Raw genomic sequence first — 17,284 nt, 5'->3', positions numbered from 1 at the left:
GTGATAAGGATCTTTTGGTTCCTGCTGGTGTCCACGTGAATAAAATTGGTTCTGTTTGTATAGGCAGGAGTACCAGTTAAGATCTTGCCCTTTTCACCCCAATCCCTTCAAGTGCAGACAAATGCACATGCTTACTGTTCAAGCAGGCACTGTAGGGCTACCAGGGGGATGGAAAGGGTTCTTTAGAATATGGCCAACTATATCACTCTACTGTGTAGCACTGTACCTGACCACTTTAGCAATATATATATTTAAACAATTATAAGAATTATTGAGGAGGATTAATAGCAAAAATTACAATGTAGTATGCTAAGGTACGCCAAGTGAGACTGAAGCAAAAATGAAGATAATACTGCACTACAAAGCATAATGCAAAGGAACAACTTAATTTACTGATCAAAGACAGCAGAGCAAGCATTCTGGAGCAATGAAGCAGCATTTATGGGAGCTTACTAAACTCATTGTCGGTTAAAAAAAAGTATCAACAGGGCCAAATTCATTGACCAGTAGATGCAGCCATAGTTTGCAAGGCCTACCTCAGCCAATTGGTATGTTGACCTAGAAACAGACGTGCTAGCATCTAAATATTCTTAAAGTATAGAAAGCCTCAAAGATGCCCTCCTGGCATGCGTGCCTATGTAGGAGAAACAACCTTGGAATGGTTAATGATTTATAATAGCCGCTTGTCGATACAGCAGCAGCCGGCCCTCAGAGCATGCCCTGGCCTGGAGGGCATGCTGGTGCTGATAGTATGTTGGGGGAATGGAGGAGATGGATTTAAATAAAATAGGCTGGGGAGGAGAGACGAGAATAGACAGAGAGGGAGAGAGTAAACTCATATGCAATGCAAAGTGTAACATCAGCAGTGGAAAGATACGTGCCTTCAAATTAGAACACACTGAGACTGAAACTCTACTTGGGTGGGACAAACAAGAATAGGGAGTAAACTCATTAAATGAGGAACCGGTTAAGTAGGAAAGACAAGAAAGTCGCCCAATCATGAGCATACAGCTAACCAAAGCCCCCGTTGTGTATTTTGCACAAAACACAATAAGCCATTAACAGCACACAGGTACACCTATCTGTTCGCATGGGCTAAAACGTAAGCACTGCATAATTTAAACAGAAAGCACCATAACAGTCCCTAATAAACTAACGTTTTTAGTTCTAATTCAAGGAGTTCATGCTATGCAAGAACTCACCTTGCTGCACCTGTTGTGCACGACGTTGCAAAAAGGTCAATAGGTGGCGATGTAGTAACCGATTTTGCTGGGGTTGTACTGGGTGACGTAACTGTTGTAGCTGGAGCAGCCTAATGAATACAAATAGCAAATGGTTAAATGGAAAAATAGAAGAAAACCTACGTGAAAAATATGAAAAATAAATGCGAAAGACACTTTGTATCATAGTACAGCCACGTTAGCTCACATTTTTGCTTCTTAAAGTCCTGAATTTTTTTTACAAACAGCAGTAAATCACCGACTGAATATGAAAGTGTGACAGCTGAATGACCTGGCAGTCATACGTTCATTTTCAAACTGTCTAGGGTGCCTGGTGCGTATTTTCAAAATATACTGTGTTTTTGCATCTCCTATAAAACACTCCAGGTAGCGGGGTGCCATTTTTGATTCTGGCACTTCAGACTACCTCAGACCTCATCCAATTTACATTGTAAGCTTCCAACACTTTTGAATACCCTATTTTCTTACAGTGACATCCCAATGGGAATGCAGCTCCGGCCGGTGTGAATTTATTTCTCAATGGTGGCGTTTTACCAACGAGAGTTCAATTAATCGATCAATCAATCAAAACTAAAGAGAATTATCTGGCAGAGAGCATTCAAATAGTTGTCTCCCCTTCGGTAACGGGTGGTATCTTAAAACGGACGGTTTCAGCAGAACGGATAAAGGAAAGGTATGGCCGACACATTTATCTGCTTCCCCTTGCTCTCTCCTAGTCTTCCTGTGAGCTCTCTCAATCTTTCCCTTGCAGTCTATTGTTCAAGAGTTGAAAAGGCCTATAACAAGTGAACACCCCGTTTTGATTTCCCATGGCTGAAGCATGAACAATCGAGTCAGACTGCAAAGTATTAAAGAAAATCTCAGAAGGCAACCGGAACTAAGCAGGTCATACAAAGTATGTTAACTTTGCAAATATGTTAATTGTGTTCATTGAAATATATGGTGGCAATTTTGAGTTGATTAAAAACTATTCAGGCAGCATGGGCCCTAAAACGTATTTATCGTAATTCATCTAACTGATAAAAATGTTACATGAATCTCAGTAGGAAATCCCTCCCAACCCATCGCACAATGTAACAGTGATTTCCTAGGTAGATATTTGAGCTTTCTTGCAGTGGAAAAATATTCAAAATCTTTCCTAAAAACTTGGTTTGGAAAGAAACCTATGTATGGAAAATACTACTTACCTGTAACAATAGCTTGTAGTGGTGTAGATAACATGCTGAGCACACTCTTGCCTTGGACTGTTGGTGTGGAAGTTGCAAGTTGTTTGTCCTTGAAGAAGAGGTTTCTGTTTCAAGGTGACCCATACCACCTCCCTAGAAGCTCACAATGCACCAGAACATATACTGTCATAGATTGTTATATACTGCTGGTGAGAACAAGTGAGCGTAGAGATGCAAAGCTGTAAAGTCAAAAGTCCTATTGAAAGCTTACATCCAGGAATATGGGAGAGCACATGAACCTAGAGCTCCACAAGCAGGAAACCAGATTTTACAGGTAAGCAATGTTTCTCGTTTGCTGCATGTGCGGTTGTATATCTCATGCTCAGAACAGACTGAAAAATAGTACCCATTTCCCTAAAGAGGTAATGAAAGATGTTCAGAACAAAATTAGAAGTTACACTATGTGCAATTTGGGCTCCCTTCGGGCATGAATGTCCCCACTGTAATTCTTACTGAATGTGCGAAAAGCAGATCATGTTGTAACTTTACAGATGGCTGAGGGCGATGTGTTGCTTAGGAAAGCCGGTGTGGCTTCCTTCCTACAAGCAGTCTCTGTCCTAGGCAAAGAGTGCTGGCTTAACATATCTGAATGTATTCGACAATCTACATGAAAAGGCTGGTCTTCGAAACTGGTTTTCCAAAACTGAGGTTGGTGAACAGGGGCAAAGAGCGTTTTGGTATCCAAATAGATTTGGAAAGAACAATGTACTACATAAGGGCTCTTTTAACGACGAAAGTGTGTAAAGCTGGTTCTTTAACTGACCATTGTTGGAAAAAAAGAGTTAATCAATGGTTTGATTAGGTGAGATAGAATTTGACAGAAAACAACAGTGTGTTATGAGGATAAGCCAGTCTTTATGCACTTGGATAAATGAGCCCTCAATTCTTAGAGTTTAAAGTTCACATATACTATGGAGGGAAGTGATCACAATGGGGACTCCACTTTCCAGGAGAGGAACTATAGTGGACAAGTGTGTAGTGTCTCAAATGGGGCTCTTATAAGCTGAGTGAGTTTAAATTTCAGGTCCCATGAAGGGGGCAGTGGTGTTCCTAGTGAGGTAGTACAAGTTTTTTTTTTAATGTGCAATTTCAGATGCAACATATTTTTGCTAATTAATGATTTTCATGACATATCTGGTTGTAACTGATGAACTAATGATGCTGCACTTAAAATGATTTTATTACTTTGCTTAGAAGTGTGATTATTAATGTTGTGTACTTATGCCACATTTTCATGTGAGATACCATTCATTTAATATGGATGCAGTTTCCGATGTCCTGCTCATCGCCCCTACCAATCAGTGGCCCACTGCAAGTTTTTCCACAGTTTCCATGGAGCACAGAATGCTAGGACACAAAAGGACAATGTATTAGAAACATGTATTGTGAATTAAACTTTTAAGGTGTACATGATAAATCATACTGAAGGTTTTCTGCTGGAAATTCTGATGAGTTTTTTTTTCAAACTTCGTTAATTGGTATTTTGCAAATTATGTACAACTCTTGGATTGGAGTAGTATCTCCTGTTGCATGGTAAATGCGAAAGTTCCGACATTTCAGCTGGTCCCGATCAATGTTATTACAGTTCTATCGCGACCCCTCTGGGTTTACTGATGGCATCCAGTATATTCAGTATATAAATCTTCATTCGCATAGTCTTGCAACAACTACCCCACTTTAGTTAGTAGTCATGCACTATCATCCTTAATATTACCATTCACACCATTAACACAACAAAAGGCAACATTCAACAATGCGCTGGAGAGGCTGTTCCATGCTGTGGTGTAAATGAGGTATTCAAGACTAGCCGGGATATCTGAGTTGGGAGATCAGTATCCTTACAGAGACCCCTATCTCTCCCCAGTAGAGGAGTACAGTTCCCCCCGACTGGCTATAGATGTTGTCTAGGGTTTACTGGTTGAGGCAGTATAGATGTTGTGATGTCAAAGCTGTGGCCCCTGTCCATCTACCTCCAGTAATGCACACCAAGTGATCTCTGCTTAATGACATGGGTTACATCACTTCCCCTATATTCCATCAATTTAGGGATGGAGCCCACTTCTAGCAAGGCACAACCTCCTCGGCTTCCAGGTCCCCACCTACCCCCGTCTCTGTGTCTCTCATGCCTCCAGCACCCCGGCCCACGAGGGAGCAATAGGACTTGCATGCACTCCCCGAGCCTCCTCTCTCCACAGCGTAAGCAGCTCAGCCTGTGCCCAGACTGATACATCTTGTCTCCAGTCCACCAGGTCCGGGCCCGTAGGTGATTTCCAGGCCATGGCAATCTGACACCTGAGCAGCACCACGGCTAGGTCCAAGAACCTGCTGCCAACCTTCCTAGAGGTGGGTCTGGAGTATAGCCTCAGTAGGCAGAGGGAAGGATCCAGCTCCAGCCGCTCGTCTAGGACCCTCCACAAAGCTCCCAATGCCCCCTGCCAGCACCGTTGTATCTCGGGTCACCCCCATGTCATGTGGTCAAAATCTGAATCTAAAGTATTGCACCTGGGGAATTCCCTGGGTTCGCCACCATATATTACCCTGAGTCTATGTGGAGTGAGATATGTTCTGTGTATATAATTATATTGGATGTAGCGGAGACGTGTGTTATGCGATGCCCTACAGGGTTTGCCAGCACTTTCTGCCACTCTGTGCCCATTATCTCCTTGCCCAGTGTCCCTTTCCATTTCACTCTTAATGCCTGCAAAGACTTCAGGGTCATCTCGCTATGGGCTCTATAGAGCCTGGTCACCGAATGGGCACCCTCTCCCATTGTCAATAAGAGTTGGAGTATTTTATGCACCTCTGGTTCTGCGTTCACTGTGAGCCAGAGTCCCCTTATAGCATGCGTCAGCGTCTGGTACAAGAGAAGTTGCCCCCCTGGGACTGCACTCTCCTCAACCAAATCCATGAATGGCCATAGGACCCCTTCCCGGAAACAATCCCCCAGTGTCGTCAACCCTGCCCAGATCTAGGTCCTCATTTGGCTCCTCAAGAAATTGTGAGTCGATGTCCCCAAGGGTATCCCCGTCAGTTGTATTTCAGGGTAGTAGGCAACAGTCACACCCGTACATCTCAGGCACCATCTCCAGCAGGACAGGGCCACTGTCAGCACGCCATTTCGTGCCGGTAGGGTGATCTGGGGGCTGAGCATCCGCTCTAGAAACAGATCTACTCTGACATGGCCCCGGTCTGTGGTCAAGTATAACCGATTCCCGCCCACGGGCCATCTGGCTACCCACTGAAGCTGGCTCGACAGGTAATATAATTCAAAATCCGTACTCCCAATCCACCTCCATCAGTGGGGCAGCTGAGATTAAGAGATGTTCGCTGTCAGCTCCCGTCCCATAGGAGCTCCCTGAGGAGCGCATCTAATTCTTTAAACCAGCTCACTGGTATATTCACTGGGATATGAGCTATTGTTTGAGAAATGTTTCATATTATGAGGTCCATCTCCGGAGTGCAGTGACTGAGGAAGCAAGCAGAAGATTTCTCTTACCTTAAGAAATGGGTTTGTCCTCAGATGGATTCATTAATAAGATGATTTTGATTTGTCAATGTAATCTAACCATGATCATAAGATGCTGAAATTGTGGTTTTGCTAGCTGCTATACTCAGATTGTGCATAAACGCTCCTGGAGTTGAAGGACTGGGGGCAGCATCTTCTTTTCCCCCTTAGAATCAGTCTGGTTATTTTGAGACTTCCTTTTACTCACTTAGGATGATGTCAGTACTCTTTATGAGTTTCATACCTAGTATTTGGAGACATTAAATTGCTGAACTAAGGATTTTTATGATGAGACTGTAGTTATGTATACTGTATCTGAGCCTTTATGGCAAGCAATGCATTTTTTCCTGTATCGTTCAATTAATATGGTGCATAGAATCTTTTAAAGTCAATTCTGACCTAGAACTCATGATTTTGAGTGGTCTCGGTTTCTAATTTCAGATTCTACTCAGCGGAATAATTGATAGACTGAAAGATAGGGGTGTTTCCTCCTGCTAGATCAACGAGAAATCCTGGAGCCGAATTGCCCAAGGTAAACACTGTGCTAGGGTGGCTACTGGGGTTTAGGAAATTACTGGGGTTAGGCTCCCACAGGATAACTCTTTTTACCCCTTCCATAAAAGCTTTAGGATCTGAGATTTAAAAGGTAGGGTGGTGTTCCCTATTCTGTAAATAAGCAGCTAAGGGCTTTGTGTACCTGTTTGACCTGTAATCCTTGGCATCGTTTCCTCCTAACCTTTAGCCCTCCAGTTTGGCCGAATCATTTTTGCTTGCTTTAGGAATATGTACACTTTACCATTGCTAACCAGTGCTAATGGGCTTGTGCTCTCTGCTCAAAACATGGTAACACTGTGTTACATCCTGTAGGAAAATGCCACTGTTGGCATGGTCACCCCCCACCTTTTGCTTAGTGTTGATGCCAGCTTTGATTGGAAGTGTGCTGGGACCCTGCTAACCAGGCCCCAGCGTCTGTGTTCTTTCCCTAAAACTGTACCTTTGGTTCCACAATTTGCACAGCCCTGGAACACAGTTAAGTCCCTTGTGAAAAGGTAGCCCTTGTACCAAGGGTCCTGTGGCTAGGGAAGGTCCCTAATGGCTGCAGTATGTATTATGCCACCAAATGGGACCCGTAGCTCAGTACATGCACACTGCCTTGCAGCTTGGGTGTGCTAGTGGGGAGAAAAGACAAAGTCGACATGACACTCCCCTCAGAGAGCCATGTCCACCAACCCCGGCCTGTGGCATAGGTAAGTTACCTCTCTAGCAGGCCTTATAGCCCTAAGGCAGGGTGCACTATACCACAGATGAGGGCATAGCTGTATTAGCACTATGCCCCTACAGTGTCTAAGTCAATTCCTTAGACATTGTAAGTGCAGGGTAGCCATACTGAGTATATGGTCTGGGAGTGTCATTACGAACCCCACAGCACCATAATGGCTACACTGAATACTTGGAGGTTTGTTATCAAACTTCTCAGCACAATAAACCCACACTGATGCCAGAGTGGGATTTATTGAAAAATGAACACAAAGGGCATCTTAGAGATGCCACCTGTAAGTTAACCCTACTGCTAGTGTAAGGCTATGTAACGTCTATGCCAGCCTGCTACTTCTAGACGAGTTTCTGACCACATAGGGTGAGTGGCTTTGTGCACTCTGTGGTCAGAAACAAAGCCTGTCCTGGGTGGAGGTGCTTCACACCTCCTGCTGCAGGAGCTGTAACACCTGGCAGTGAGCCTCAAAGGCTCAAGCCTGGTGCTACAGTGCCCCAAAGCACTCCAGCCAGTGGAGATGCCCGCCCCCCACCGGACAAGTCGCCACTTTTGGTGGCAAGTCCAGAAGGAAAATGAGAAAAACAAGGAGGAGTCATCCCCTCAGCCAGGACCACCCCTAAGGTGTCCAGAGCTGAAGTGACCCCCTACATGAGGAATCCTCCATCTTGCTTTGGAGGATTAGGACCAATAGGGATAGGGATGTGGCCCCCTCCCCAGAGGGAGTGGGCACAAGGAGGGTGTAGCCACCCTCAGGAACAGTATCCATTGGCTACTACCCCCTGACCCTAAACACACCCCTAAATTTAGTATTTAGGGGTGACCCTGAACCCAGTTCTTCAAATTTCCTGACGACCTCAAGAAAGAAGGACTGCTGCGCCCAAAAGCCCACAAAGAAGAGAAGGAAACAACTGACTTGTTCCCAGCCCTACCAGCCCGTCTCCTGCTTTAAAAAGCTGCAAAAGAATAAGCAACGTGTTCTGCAAGACCAGCGACTCCTGAAAAGCCTCCAGGGGACTGCCTTCATCACCGAGGACCAAGAAACTCCAATGGACAGCGGACCGGACCAACAAGAAGACCAAGAAACCATCTTTAAAGGACTCCCACCTGACTCCAAAGGCGTGAGTCCCCAACTTCTGTACACCCTACGTCCCTGGCATGTGTCCCGAGAAACCAACTAGCCAAAGAGGATCCCCAGGCGATTCTGACTATGTGTCCACCCTGGGCTGACCTCTCCAAACCTCCACGACGATGCCTGCAGAGGGAATCCCTAGGACTGCCCTGACCGCTACTGCCCGGGACAAAGATATCCATCACCTGGAGAAGCACTGTACCCACAGCCCCCAGGCCCGAGAGAAACTGACCACCAGTGCAGCAACAACTAGCAGGCGGCCCTCACCCTTGCCCAGTCAGTGGCTTGCCCGAGAAGCACCCTGTGACCTGCCTGCAGCGTCTAAAGGACCCCCCATGTCCCTCCATAGAGTTCTATTGAGAACCCGACATCCTGTTTGCACACTGCACCCAGCCACCCCAAATAATATTTTTCTATATAAAAACCTACTCGTCTGGAGTTAAGTCATTGAGTTTGTGTTTTTACTTATTGCTTGCGTGTGTACAACAAATATTTAACACTACTCTCTGATAAGCCTAACTGCTTGACCACAATACCACAAATAGAGCATTAGTATTTTCTATTATTGCGGGAATCCTGGACCCTGTGCAAAATATATCTCATTTTGATATAGTATATACAGAGCCAGCTTCCTACACATCCAATTAGCATATTTAAAAGACTTGAGGTCCCTAGCAAAGTGCACCACCTGTGCCCAGGGCCTGTAAACAAAATGCTACTAGTAGGCCTGGCACACTGGTTGTGTGAACCTCTAAAGTAGCACTTGAACCATGTCTCAGGTCTATTTTGCCAGGCCCAAACCTTCCTTTTAAATACATATGGAACTCCAAGGATGGGCCTTGATACCCAGAGGTCAGGGACAACTGTATTTAAAAAGGAGGAGCACGTAATTTTTAGTTTTACATGCCCTGGTAAAGAAAACCTCTTAAATTTGTTTTTCCCTACTGCAAGGTCTACCTCTCCCAAATGATAACACAGTTGTTACCTCATAACATGTAATAAGCTGTAACTTCCAAATGGGAACAGGCAACTCATTCCTGTTGGATGTTTTTGGAATTGTAATGGAAAATCCTAACTTATGGTGAAGTTGGATTTTATATTACAGTTTTGAAAATGCCACTTTTATAACGTTGGCATTTTCCTGCCTTAATTATTATGTGCCTGCAGCCTGTCTCTAGGACAAATTACTGGGTGTATGCAGGAAGCTGGCCTGGTGTGTGGTGTCTAGAAGCCAGGCTCTCTAGAGGTAGTTATGGAGAGCAGCCAAGGCATATCTAGGAGACAAGCAAAGCTCATGTAATATCACTACAGTCACACAGTACTTACACACAAGAAAGAAAACATTTGGTTGTACAAAAATAAAGGTACCTTATTTTAGGAACACAATATCAGAAAAGACTAGAGGAAACCCTCCAATATGCTAATCCTATGCTTGAAAACTTTGCTAGATAAACAGACATTTGAGGTGCAAATCTAGAGTGTTGCTGGTGTTGCAGAGTGCTCCTTACTAGAGCTGCTCTCCACCTGAACTTGGGAACTACCCAGAGTTCTCTATTCTTTTTTGCATAATTTATGCATCACTCTCACCCTGAAAGGGATTTGTTTTGACTTATACTGGATGCTCCCTTGTGTCTGGACAAAGCTAAACGTCTCTGATGAGCTCTAATGAGAGCGAAACACGTGTCCAGGGTTGCTTTTACTCATTCCAGGTTGGCTTGGACGGTATTTTACCAGTCGAAAGCTGTAATACTGTGCCTGGAGTGGTAAATGGCTTTTGTCATTTTACAGCTCGGCAAGGTTGACACTGTGTCGAACCTATGCTTAAAGACTTTGCTGTACAAACGGCAAAAGACTTTGTCACTATCTAACTCGGCATGGATAGCACTGTGCTAATCCTATGCTTAAAAACTTTGCTACATAAACAGACATTTGAGGTGAGCAAATCTAGAGTGTCGCTGGTGTTGCAGAGTGCTCCTTACTAGAGCTGCTCTCCACCTAAACCTGGGAACTACACAGAGTTGTCGATTCTTTTTTGCATAAATTATGCGTCACTAACCCTGAAAGTGATTTGTTTTGATTATATATATATAAAAATATATATATAAAAACAGTAAGAGGCATAAAAAGGTTGGAAAACAATTGTAAAATAGCAATAAGCAACGGTGGCCCTAGGGGGAACCCAAACCACATACTAAGAAAGTGGAATGTGAACACAGGCCCCCCCCCCCTAGTTAAGTAAATCGTGTAAAGGGGAGCTGGGAGTACTAAGAAACCACACAGGTAAGTAATACAGTACCCCCAGTGACCAGGAATGCAGGGGTAAAACACTTGATTTCCCCAGAACCACCCCAAAGGATGAAAAGAAGAAAACAAAGACTCCCAGAACAGCCTGCAAGAAATCAGCAGTGGATTGCCGAAGATGGAGACCTGTGGAGAGAGGGGACCAAGTCCAGAAGTGTCTGTGGTGTCCAGGGGGAGTAGGAGATACTACCCACCCAGAGGTACCTTTTGGAGTTGGTCCATGAAAAAGAAAGACAAGTCAGCACTGCACCTGGAGAAGAGTTCCTGATGCATGCAAAAGGTGTCCCATGCTGGAAGCTGGTTTTCAGATGGGTGTGGATGAAGGATTTCCACTAACAAGCCTTGGCAAAGGCAAAATCGTGGTTCCAGGAAAAGAGGCACTGCCAGGAACCAGCAAGGTCCAGGAGGACTATACCCAGCAGGGGGAGAAACAGGGGACTCTCTGCGTCACAGAAGACCCACAGGAGCAGAGGCAGCACCCATATCTGTCCCACGTGGCAGGGACACAAGTCGCCGAAGCAGCCCACACAGCACCAAAGAAGTTCCCACATCACCGAATGACTACACAGAGGCCCATGAGTTGCAGGAGGGAGTGCTGGGGGCTGTAGCTACATGTTGCCTGAAGTTCACCTTGGAGGTGAAGCAAACAGGCCTTGGTAGCTGCAAAGGACGCAGTGCACAGGGGTGCTGTCTTGCACCAAAGTGCGACAGCTGGTAGGGAGGACCAAGGGTAACTCTCTGGACCACCACTGTGATGCAGGATCCACACCACTCAGGATGAGGGGAGATCCATGCAGCCGGTCGTCATTGCAATCAGGTACCTGCGGATGCAGGGAAGTGATGTCTTCACCCCAAGGGAGATTCCTTCTTCTTGTGCAGGCAGAAGAGTTGCAGTTTTCGGAGGATGCACAGCCGGGGAAATGTTGCAAAGCTGTCAGGAATTCTGGATACAATGTTGCAGAAGACTCTTCCTTGTTGATCTGCAACTTGTAGGTTCCTGGAGGGTTCAGTAGCGGTTCCGGAGGGCAGAAGTTGAAGCAGAGGTTGCAGAGGAGTGCTGCTGGAATCTTGCAAGCCAAATTTGAGGCCCCACCCCAGAGGAAGACCCTATACAGCCCAACGAGAGGGCTTGGTCGCCTAACCACTTATCAGAGGGTGCCTCGGACATCACCTGCCTGGCATGGCCACTCAGATGCTCCCAGAGTTCCCTGCCAACCTTGGAATCAAGATGGCAGAACCCAGGGACCCTCTGGAGGAGCTCTGGGCACCACCCCTGGAGTTGTGATGGACAGGGGAGTGGTCACTCCCCTTTCCATTGTCCAGTTTCGCGTGAGAACAGTGACTGGGAGCCCCTGAACTGGTGTGGACTGGTTTATGCACGGAGGGCACCAAATGTGCCCTTCAAAGCAAACCAGTGGCTTAGGGAGGCTACCCCTCCCAAGCCAGTCACACCTATTTCCAAAGGGAGAGAGTGTTACCTCCCTCTCCCAAAGGAAATCCTTTGTTCTGCCTTCCTGGGCTTGATCAGATCACGCGGCAGGAGGGCAGAAACCTGTCTGAGGGGTGGCAGCAGCTGGGCTTCCGGAAACCCCTGTAAGACTGGTGGTAACAATGCTGGGGGTTCTCTAAGGAGCCCCCGGAATGCATGGACTCATACTTTCAATACTTGCAACAGTATTGGGGTATGATTCCAACAGGTTTGATTTCAAACATGCCCAGATTCGGAGTTACAATTATGTAGAGGGACATAGGTAGTGACCTATGTCCAGTACACATATAAAATGGGGTCCCCGCACTCACAGTCCAGTAACACGGTGCTGGAGTTTGTGGGGGCACCTCTGCTAGTGCAGGGGTGCCCTCACACACAGGTACCTGCTCCCTGCCCTCTGGGCTGAGAGGGCCTACCATAGGGGTGATTTAGTGACCTGGTGCAGTGACCTGCAGTGAAACCGGGCGCGTGCATCCGGTTCACGCAGACTGCAATGGCAGGCCTGCAGAACCCTTTGCATGGGCTCCCTATGGGTGGCAGAATAACTGCTGCAGCCCATAGGAATCCCCTGGAACCCCAATGCTCTTGGTACCTAGGTACCATATACTAGGAACTTATATGGGGGGGGCAGTATGCCAATTGTGGGAAGAAAAGGTTACTAGCAACCAGATGTAGAGGAGAGCGCATATTCACTGGGGTCCTGGTTAGCAGGATCCCAATGAACACAGTCAAGCACACTGATAACATGCAGAAAATGGGGGTAACCATGCCAAGAAAGAGGGCACTTTCCTATAGTGTAGTTGGCAGTTGGGGTCTGTGTATTACTCCTAAATGGAGGCACAGGATAGGGAGCTTAGTTGTCCCTAGATGGGCCTTCACAGGCAGGATGCGATTGTGGAGCTGGACCCAGCCCCACTCTTACACTTGAACAGGCTATGTCCTGTATCCATACAAAGGACTGCATACTCCCTGTAGTTAGTCTGGGGCGGGGGCAAAGAAGGCAGGGCACCTGTGCACTTAAGTCTTTCCTCTAGAGGCTTCTTCCACTTCAAAGGCAGAACTGGGTATAAATATTGGACCTCAGCCACTAACTCTTCAGTACACTTCAGGACCTGTAGATACTGTACCAGGAAGATGAACTGCTGAGCTGCTGAAGGGAATGCCACTCTGCTGGACAGCTGCTCTGAAGGACTGCTGCCCTCTTGCCTGGGTGAGAAGGACGGGACCTCAATCTGTTGAGTCTAGGACCCAGAGTGGCTCCAAAGGCTAGTTGGCTGGCCTCCTGACTTGAGCCTCAAGGCAGAAGGCTCCAAAAACCGCAACTCCAGCACCTGAACTCAGCTATCTGGGAGTCTACCCTGCCAAGTGGTAACACAGAAGTCTGGACCCTTGGAAATGGAGTTACGATTCTCTGTCAGCATTTGTGGACCCAGCGGAACAAATGGATCTCTACTGCTGTGTGGCGCAGCTCAGAGCAGAACTGACACATTGCCGCCACTGGCTTGGCTCTCCTCTGTTGCAAAGACCTCCATTGCAGCCCACCATATCATCAGAACCACCACTGCGTCATGCACCCTCAGCGCAGGCCCTCGCATCCCTCGATGGCAGCTTCAACAATGTCACCAGACTCCGCATTGCAGCTCCTAGGAACTGACGCCTGGGCCAGACTGTGCAAAAAATCCTCAGCGTTGGACTTCGTATCACAAGCTCTCTTTGATGGGATCCTTGCATCTCAGCATCTTGCAATCAAAGCATTGCTTTGGCTGCACAACTTATCTTCGCCGTGGACCCTTGCAATGCTCTACCAACCAGGTTTAAGGTGCTTTGTGCAGCTGGGCTAAGTGAGTGCCTTTAGATGGCTCATGCACCCCGGTTGGCCTGAACTTGAGGTGGTCCAAGTCCTACGCAACCAGATACCCACAGTTGAAGCTTTGTGCTCTTGGGTGCTATTTTCCCTGAAATATTTAGAATTGCTTATCTCCAGTTCTACTCATAAGTGTTTTTTTTCATTTTGGTCTGGTTTTATTTATTAAAAATGTGGTGTGGGATCCTTTTTGTGTGGTGTTTTCACTTTATTACTGATAGAAGTGTTGCACAACTACTTTAAGCAATGCTTCTTAACTAAGCCTGACTGCTCTGTGCCAGGCTACCAGAGGGTTGAGCACAGGTTAATTTAGGGTTGACTTGTCTCTTACCCCGACAAGGATTGTGGTTGCAGCTTGACCAGGGCTCACACCCCAGTCAACCAACAACTCAATCTCTTACAGTACCCTTACAGAAAAAAAGTTAGCCTTGCCTTTTCTTAAGTGCAATAAATATCAAATAGTGTCTTCCTGCAACTTCTGAATCTGCAGGACCTGTGGGTCTATTACCCCTACCGCATCAAATCAAGGGGAGGGAGGGAAGAGTCTGTTGCTGCTCTCCCACATTCTTGCTCTAGGCCAGTTCTGGACATGATGCTGAAGGCACAATGACAGAAGGGGTGTGGTCAGCTGGAGTGAAGTACTCAAAAACTGTGTGGCCTAAAACATTTGGGTTTCTAAAAGGGCACCTTGTGAATCATTGTCCTATATGGGTACTGTGATGGCCATCTGGAGCCCTTTTTTGTATCAAGAGAGGTTGGTGGGGGGGGACAATGAAAGTAAACCAAACCCACTGCACAACATCAATCAATGCGGAACTACAGCAGGGGCAGCAGCGCTTTACATTGCAGAGCAGTCCGATTCCATCTGGTGACAGAGGACGTTTATAGAAGGCCTTGAAATGTAAGCGACCCTCCTCAGTGACTATCCTTATTCCAAACAGTACATTATGCAACCACCAGACACAAAATAATTTCTGTGGCACACTTGAGACCTGCCAAAACGATTGGCAGGAGTTTCCCTTGACCATTATTTATCTCGGTAGGGTATTTGGGGCACTGATCTTGGAGATAATTTCAAGATCAGTGATGAACCTAGAATTCCAGGGACGAATACCTGTTAAGAAAACATTTGTAAGATAACTTGACCTTTAATTGTAGAAGGCTCACTGTAAAGACCACTGAGAAAAGCTTGCTAAAGGCCACACAGAAAACTTGGATGATTAGGCTAAAGAGGGGCTTTTTGAAAAAATGTCAGTAGAGATGCGATATAATTGCTTAATACTGTTGCATTACAAGTGTGCATAATGAGGTGAGCGCTAATCACTTACAGCTTAGAATAATTTGTGCATTATCAAGTTGAATGTGACTGTCTACAATGGGAGTTAATGTTTGTATGAGTTTTCACAGGCCTTCTGGCCTAACCTTCCACCACAGAGGTGCCATTTTGTTTTCATTGTGCTCTAGTGGTTGGAGCCTGCTCAATGTCAGAGAGGTCTTTTGAGCATTAAAAGAGGGCCATGGCACAGATGTGCAGTGGCTGAATTGCCTGGTAATTGCATGTTTGAACAGCTAAATGTTTTTATACCTTTTAATTGTTCGAGGAAATCTGTTAAAAGGGGTTGGAGGAGAGGTGAATGGCATTTTTAACTTTATTTTCGGCAGGAACATTTGTCTTTTACACATTTTGAGAACTTTTCACCACAGAGGTGCCATTTTGTTTTAGTGGTGTTCTAGTGGTTGTAGCCTGCTCAACATCAGAGCAATCTCTTGGGGATAAAAGCAGGACCATGACACAAACGTGCAGCAGACGTGCGCAGTGGGCATGCTGATGGGGTGCCAAAGGCTACCCTGTCTACACCTGTCCGTGCCCAGATCACCTTCTGCGCCAGCCAAGCTGCTGTGACCTGGCCGAACTTCCCTTTTCAGGTCTTTTCCAGGGAAGAAATGATTGTAATACACAAATCAAATGTAATTTGGATTTTGGTGACGGCCATATGTACACCCGTACAGCCTGTAAATCCACTCTTGATGCCCATGCTTCTAGTCAGCACACGTCATATACATCTATAATTAACACCAATACCTTGAATAATAGTGTATTTAACTATGCTGCTTCTATGGCTGTTTCTTTTTCAACTTCTCATCAATTATCGATCCTTCCCCAAACATGCCTTAACTATCTATAACTTACTTCTTGAAGATAAGTGTGACTTTATGTTCCTAACTGGAACCTTGTTGAAGGATACATCTACACCAGGTATTGTACAAGCAACACCCCTTGTTTTCTAATACAACACCTAAGCCGGGAGGGCAAAGTGGGAGGTGAAATTGTTGTAAGTAAAATAGATCTAATTTTACATATTCTACTTCATAAATCAGTGTAATTAGAAATAATGAAGAGCAGATCTTTACAATGAAACTGCCTCCATATTTCTCTCTATTAAGTGCCCCAATTTATAGACCTCCAGACTGCAATACTGGTTCCCTACAATAGTTTGCTAATGTAATTGGACAATATCTCTTTATCATTCTAAATTCATGGTACCAGGTAATTTTAGCTTGCATATAAAATATCGGAATTGTACTGCAGCCAATTAATTTAAGGCATTATTAGAAGGTGTCAATTTAAAATAATTAGAGTCTGGCTCTACTCATACAGCTGACCACACTTGGGATCTTATTTTTTCCAACCTTTTCAATTTTCAATTTAAAGCTGCTCTTAAAATTGTTTGGTCTGCCTATTTTTGGTTTCTTTACTAGACTGACAAATCAAAGATTTCAGGAAGTGACACAAAAACTCTCAAGAGCCTGGCACAAAATCTTTAAAATTCGAATGGTTGAGGTCTTTCACTCTATTCCCCTAAGAGGAAAAACGTTTTTGTGAATTATTAGAGCTAAAATGGAGAAGATCATATGAAGAGGATGCAAAACTGAACTATAAGGATATGTTAAAGACGTTTTGCAAATCTATAAGCAAGACACACAGTGAATACATCTCACATCAAATTTCATCCGCTTCTAATATGCCCTGTAACCTTTTAGTATTATCGGTTCTTTTCTATCTCCCACTGTCTCGAAAATAAAATCACTCCTTCATCCAAACTATGTGACAATCTTTCTGACTTCTTTTATAAGAAAACAAACAATATTTGCTCAATTCTCAGGACAAGGTGCAACTGTTAGCCTCTATGCCTCAAGCTCTCCCTCTGGACCTTTGTTATTCACATTTACACCTTTGTATCTTGAGGATTTACCT

General features: G+C 45.3%; 1 protein-coding gene across 1 annotated transcript in view; it reads right to left on the bottom strand.

The window, feature by feature from the left end:
• LOC138273927 (clathrin coat assembly protein AP180-like) overlaps nt 1-17,284 on the bottom strand; it is a 105,783-nt gene that overhangs the window by 20,148 nt on the left and 68,351 nt on the right. Inside the window, exon 3 of the mRNA XM_069218913.1 lies at nt 1,203-1,312. Coding sequence (XP_069075014.1) covers nt 1,203-1,312 — 110 coding nt within the window. The remainder of the gene's footprint in view (nt 1-1,202; nt 1,313-17,284) is intronic.

This window comes from Pleurodeles waltl, unplaced genomic scaffold, assembly GCF_031143425.1.
Source record: "Pleurodeles waltl isolate 20211129_DDA unplaced genomic scaffold, aPleWal1.hap1.20221129 scaffold_121, whole genome shotgun sequence".
In the NCBI taxonomy this organism is placed as follows: Eukaryota; Metazoa; Chordata; class Amphibia; order Caudata; family Salamandridae; genus Pleurodeles; species Pleurodeles waltl.
This window is presented reverse-complemented; position numbering and strand designations above follow the sequence as displayed.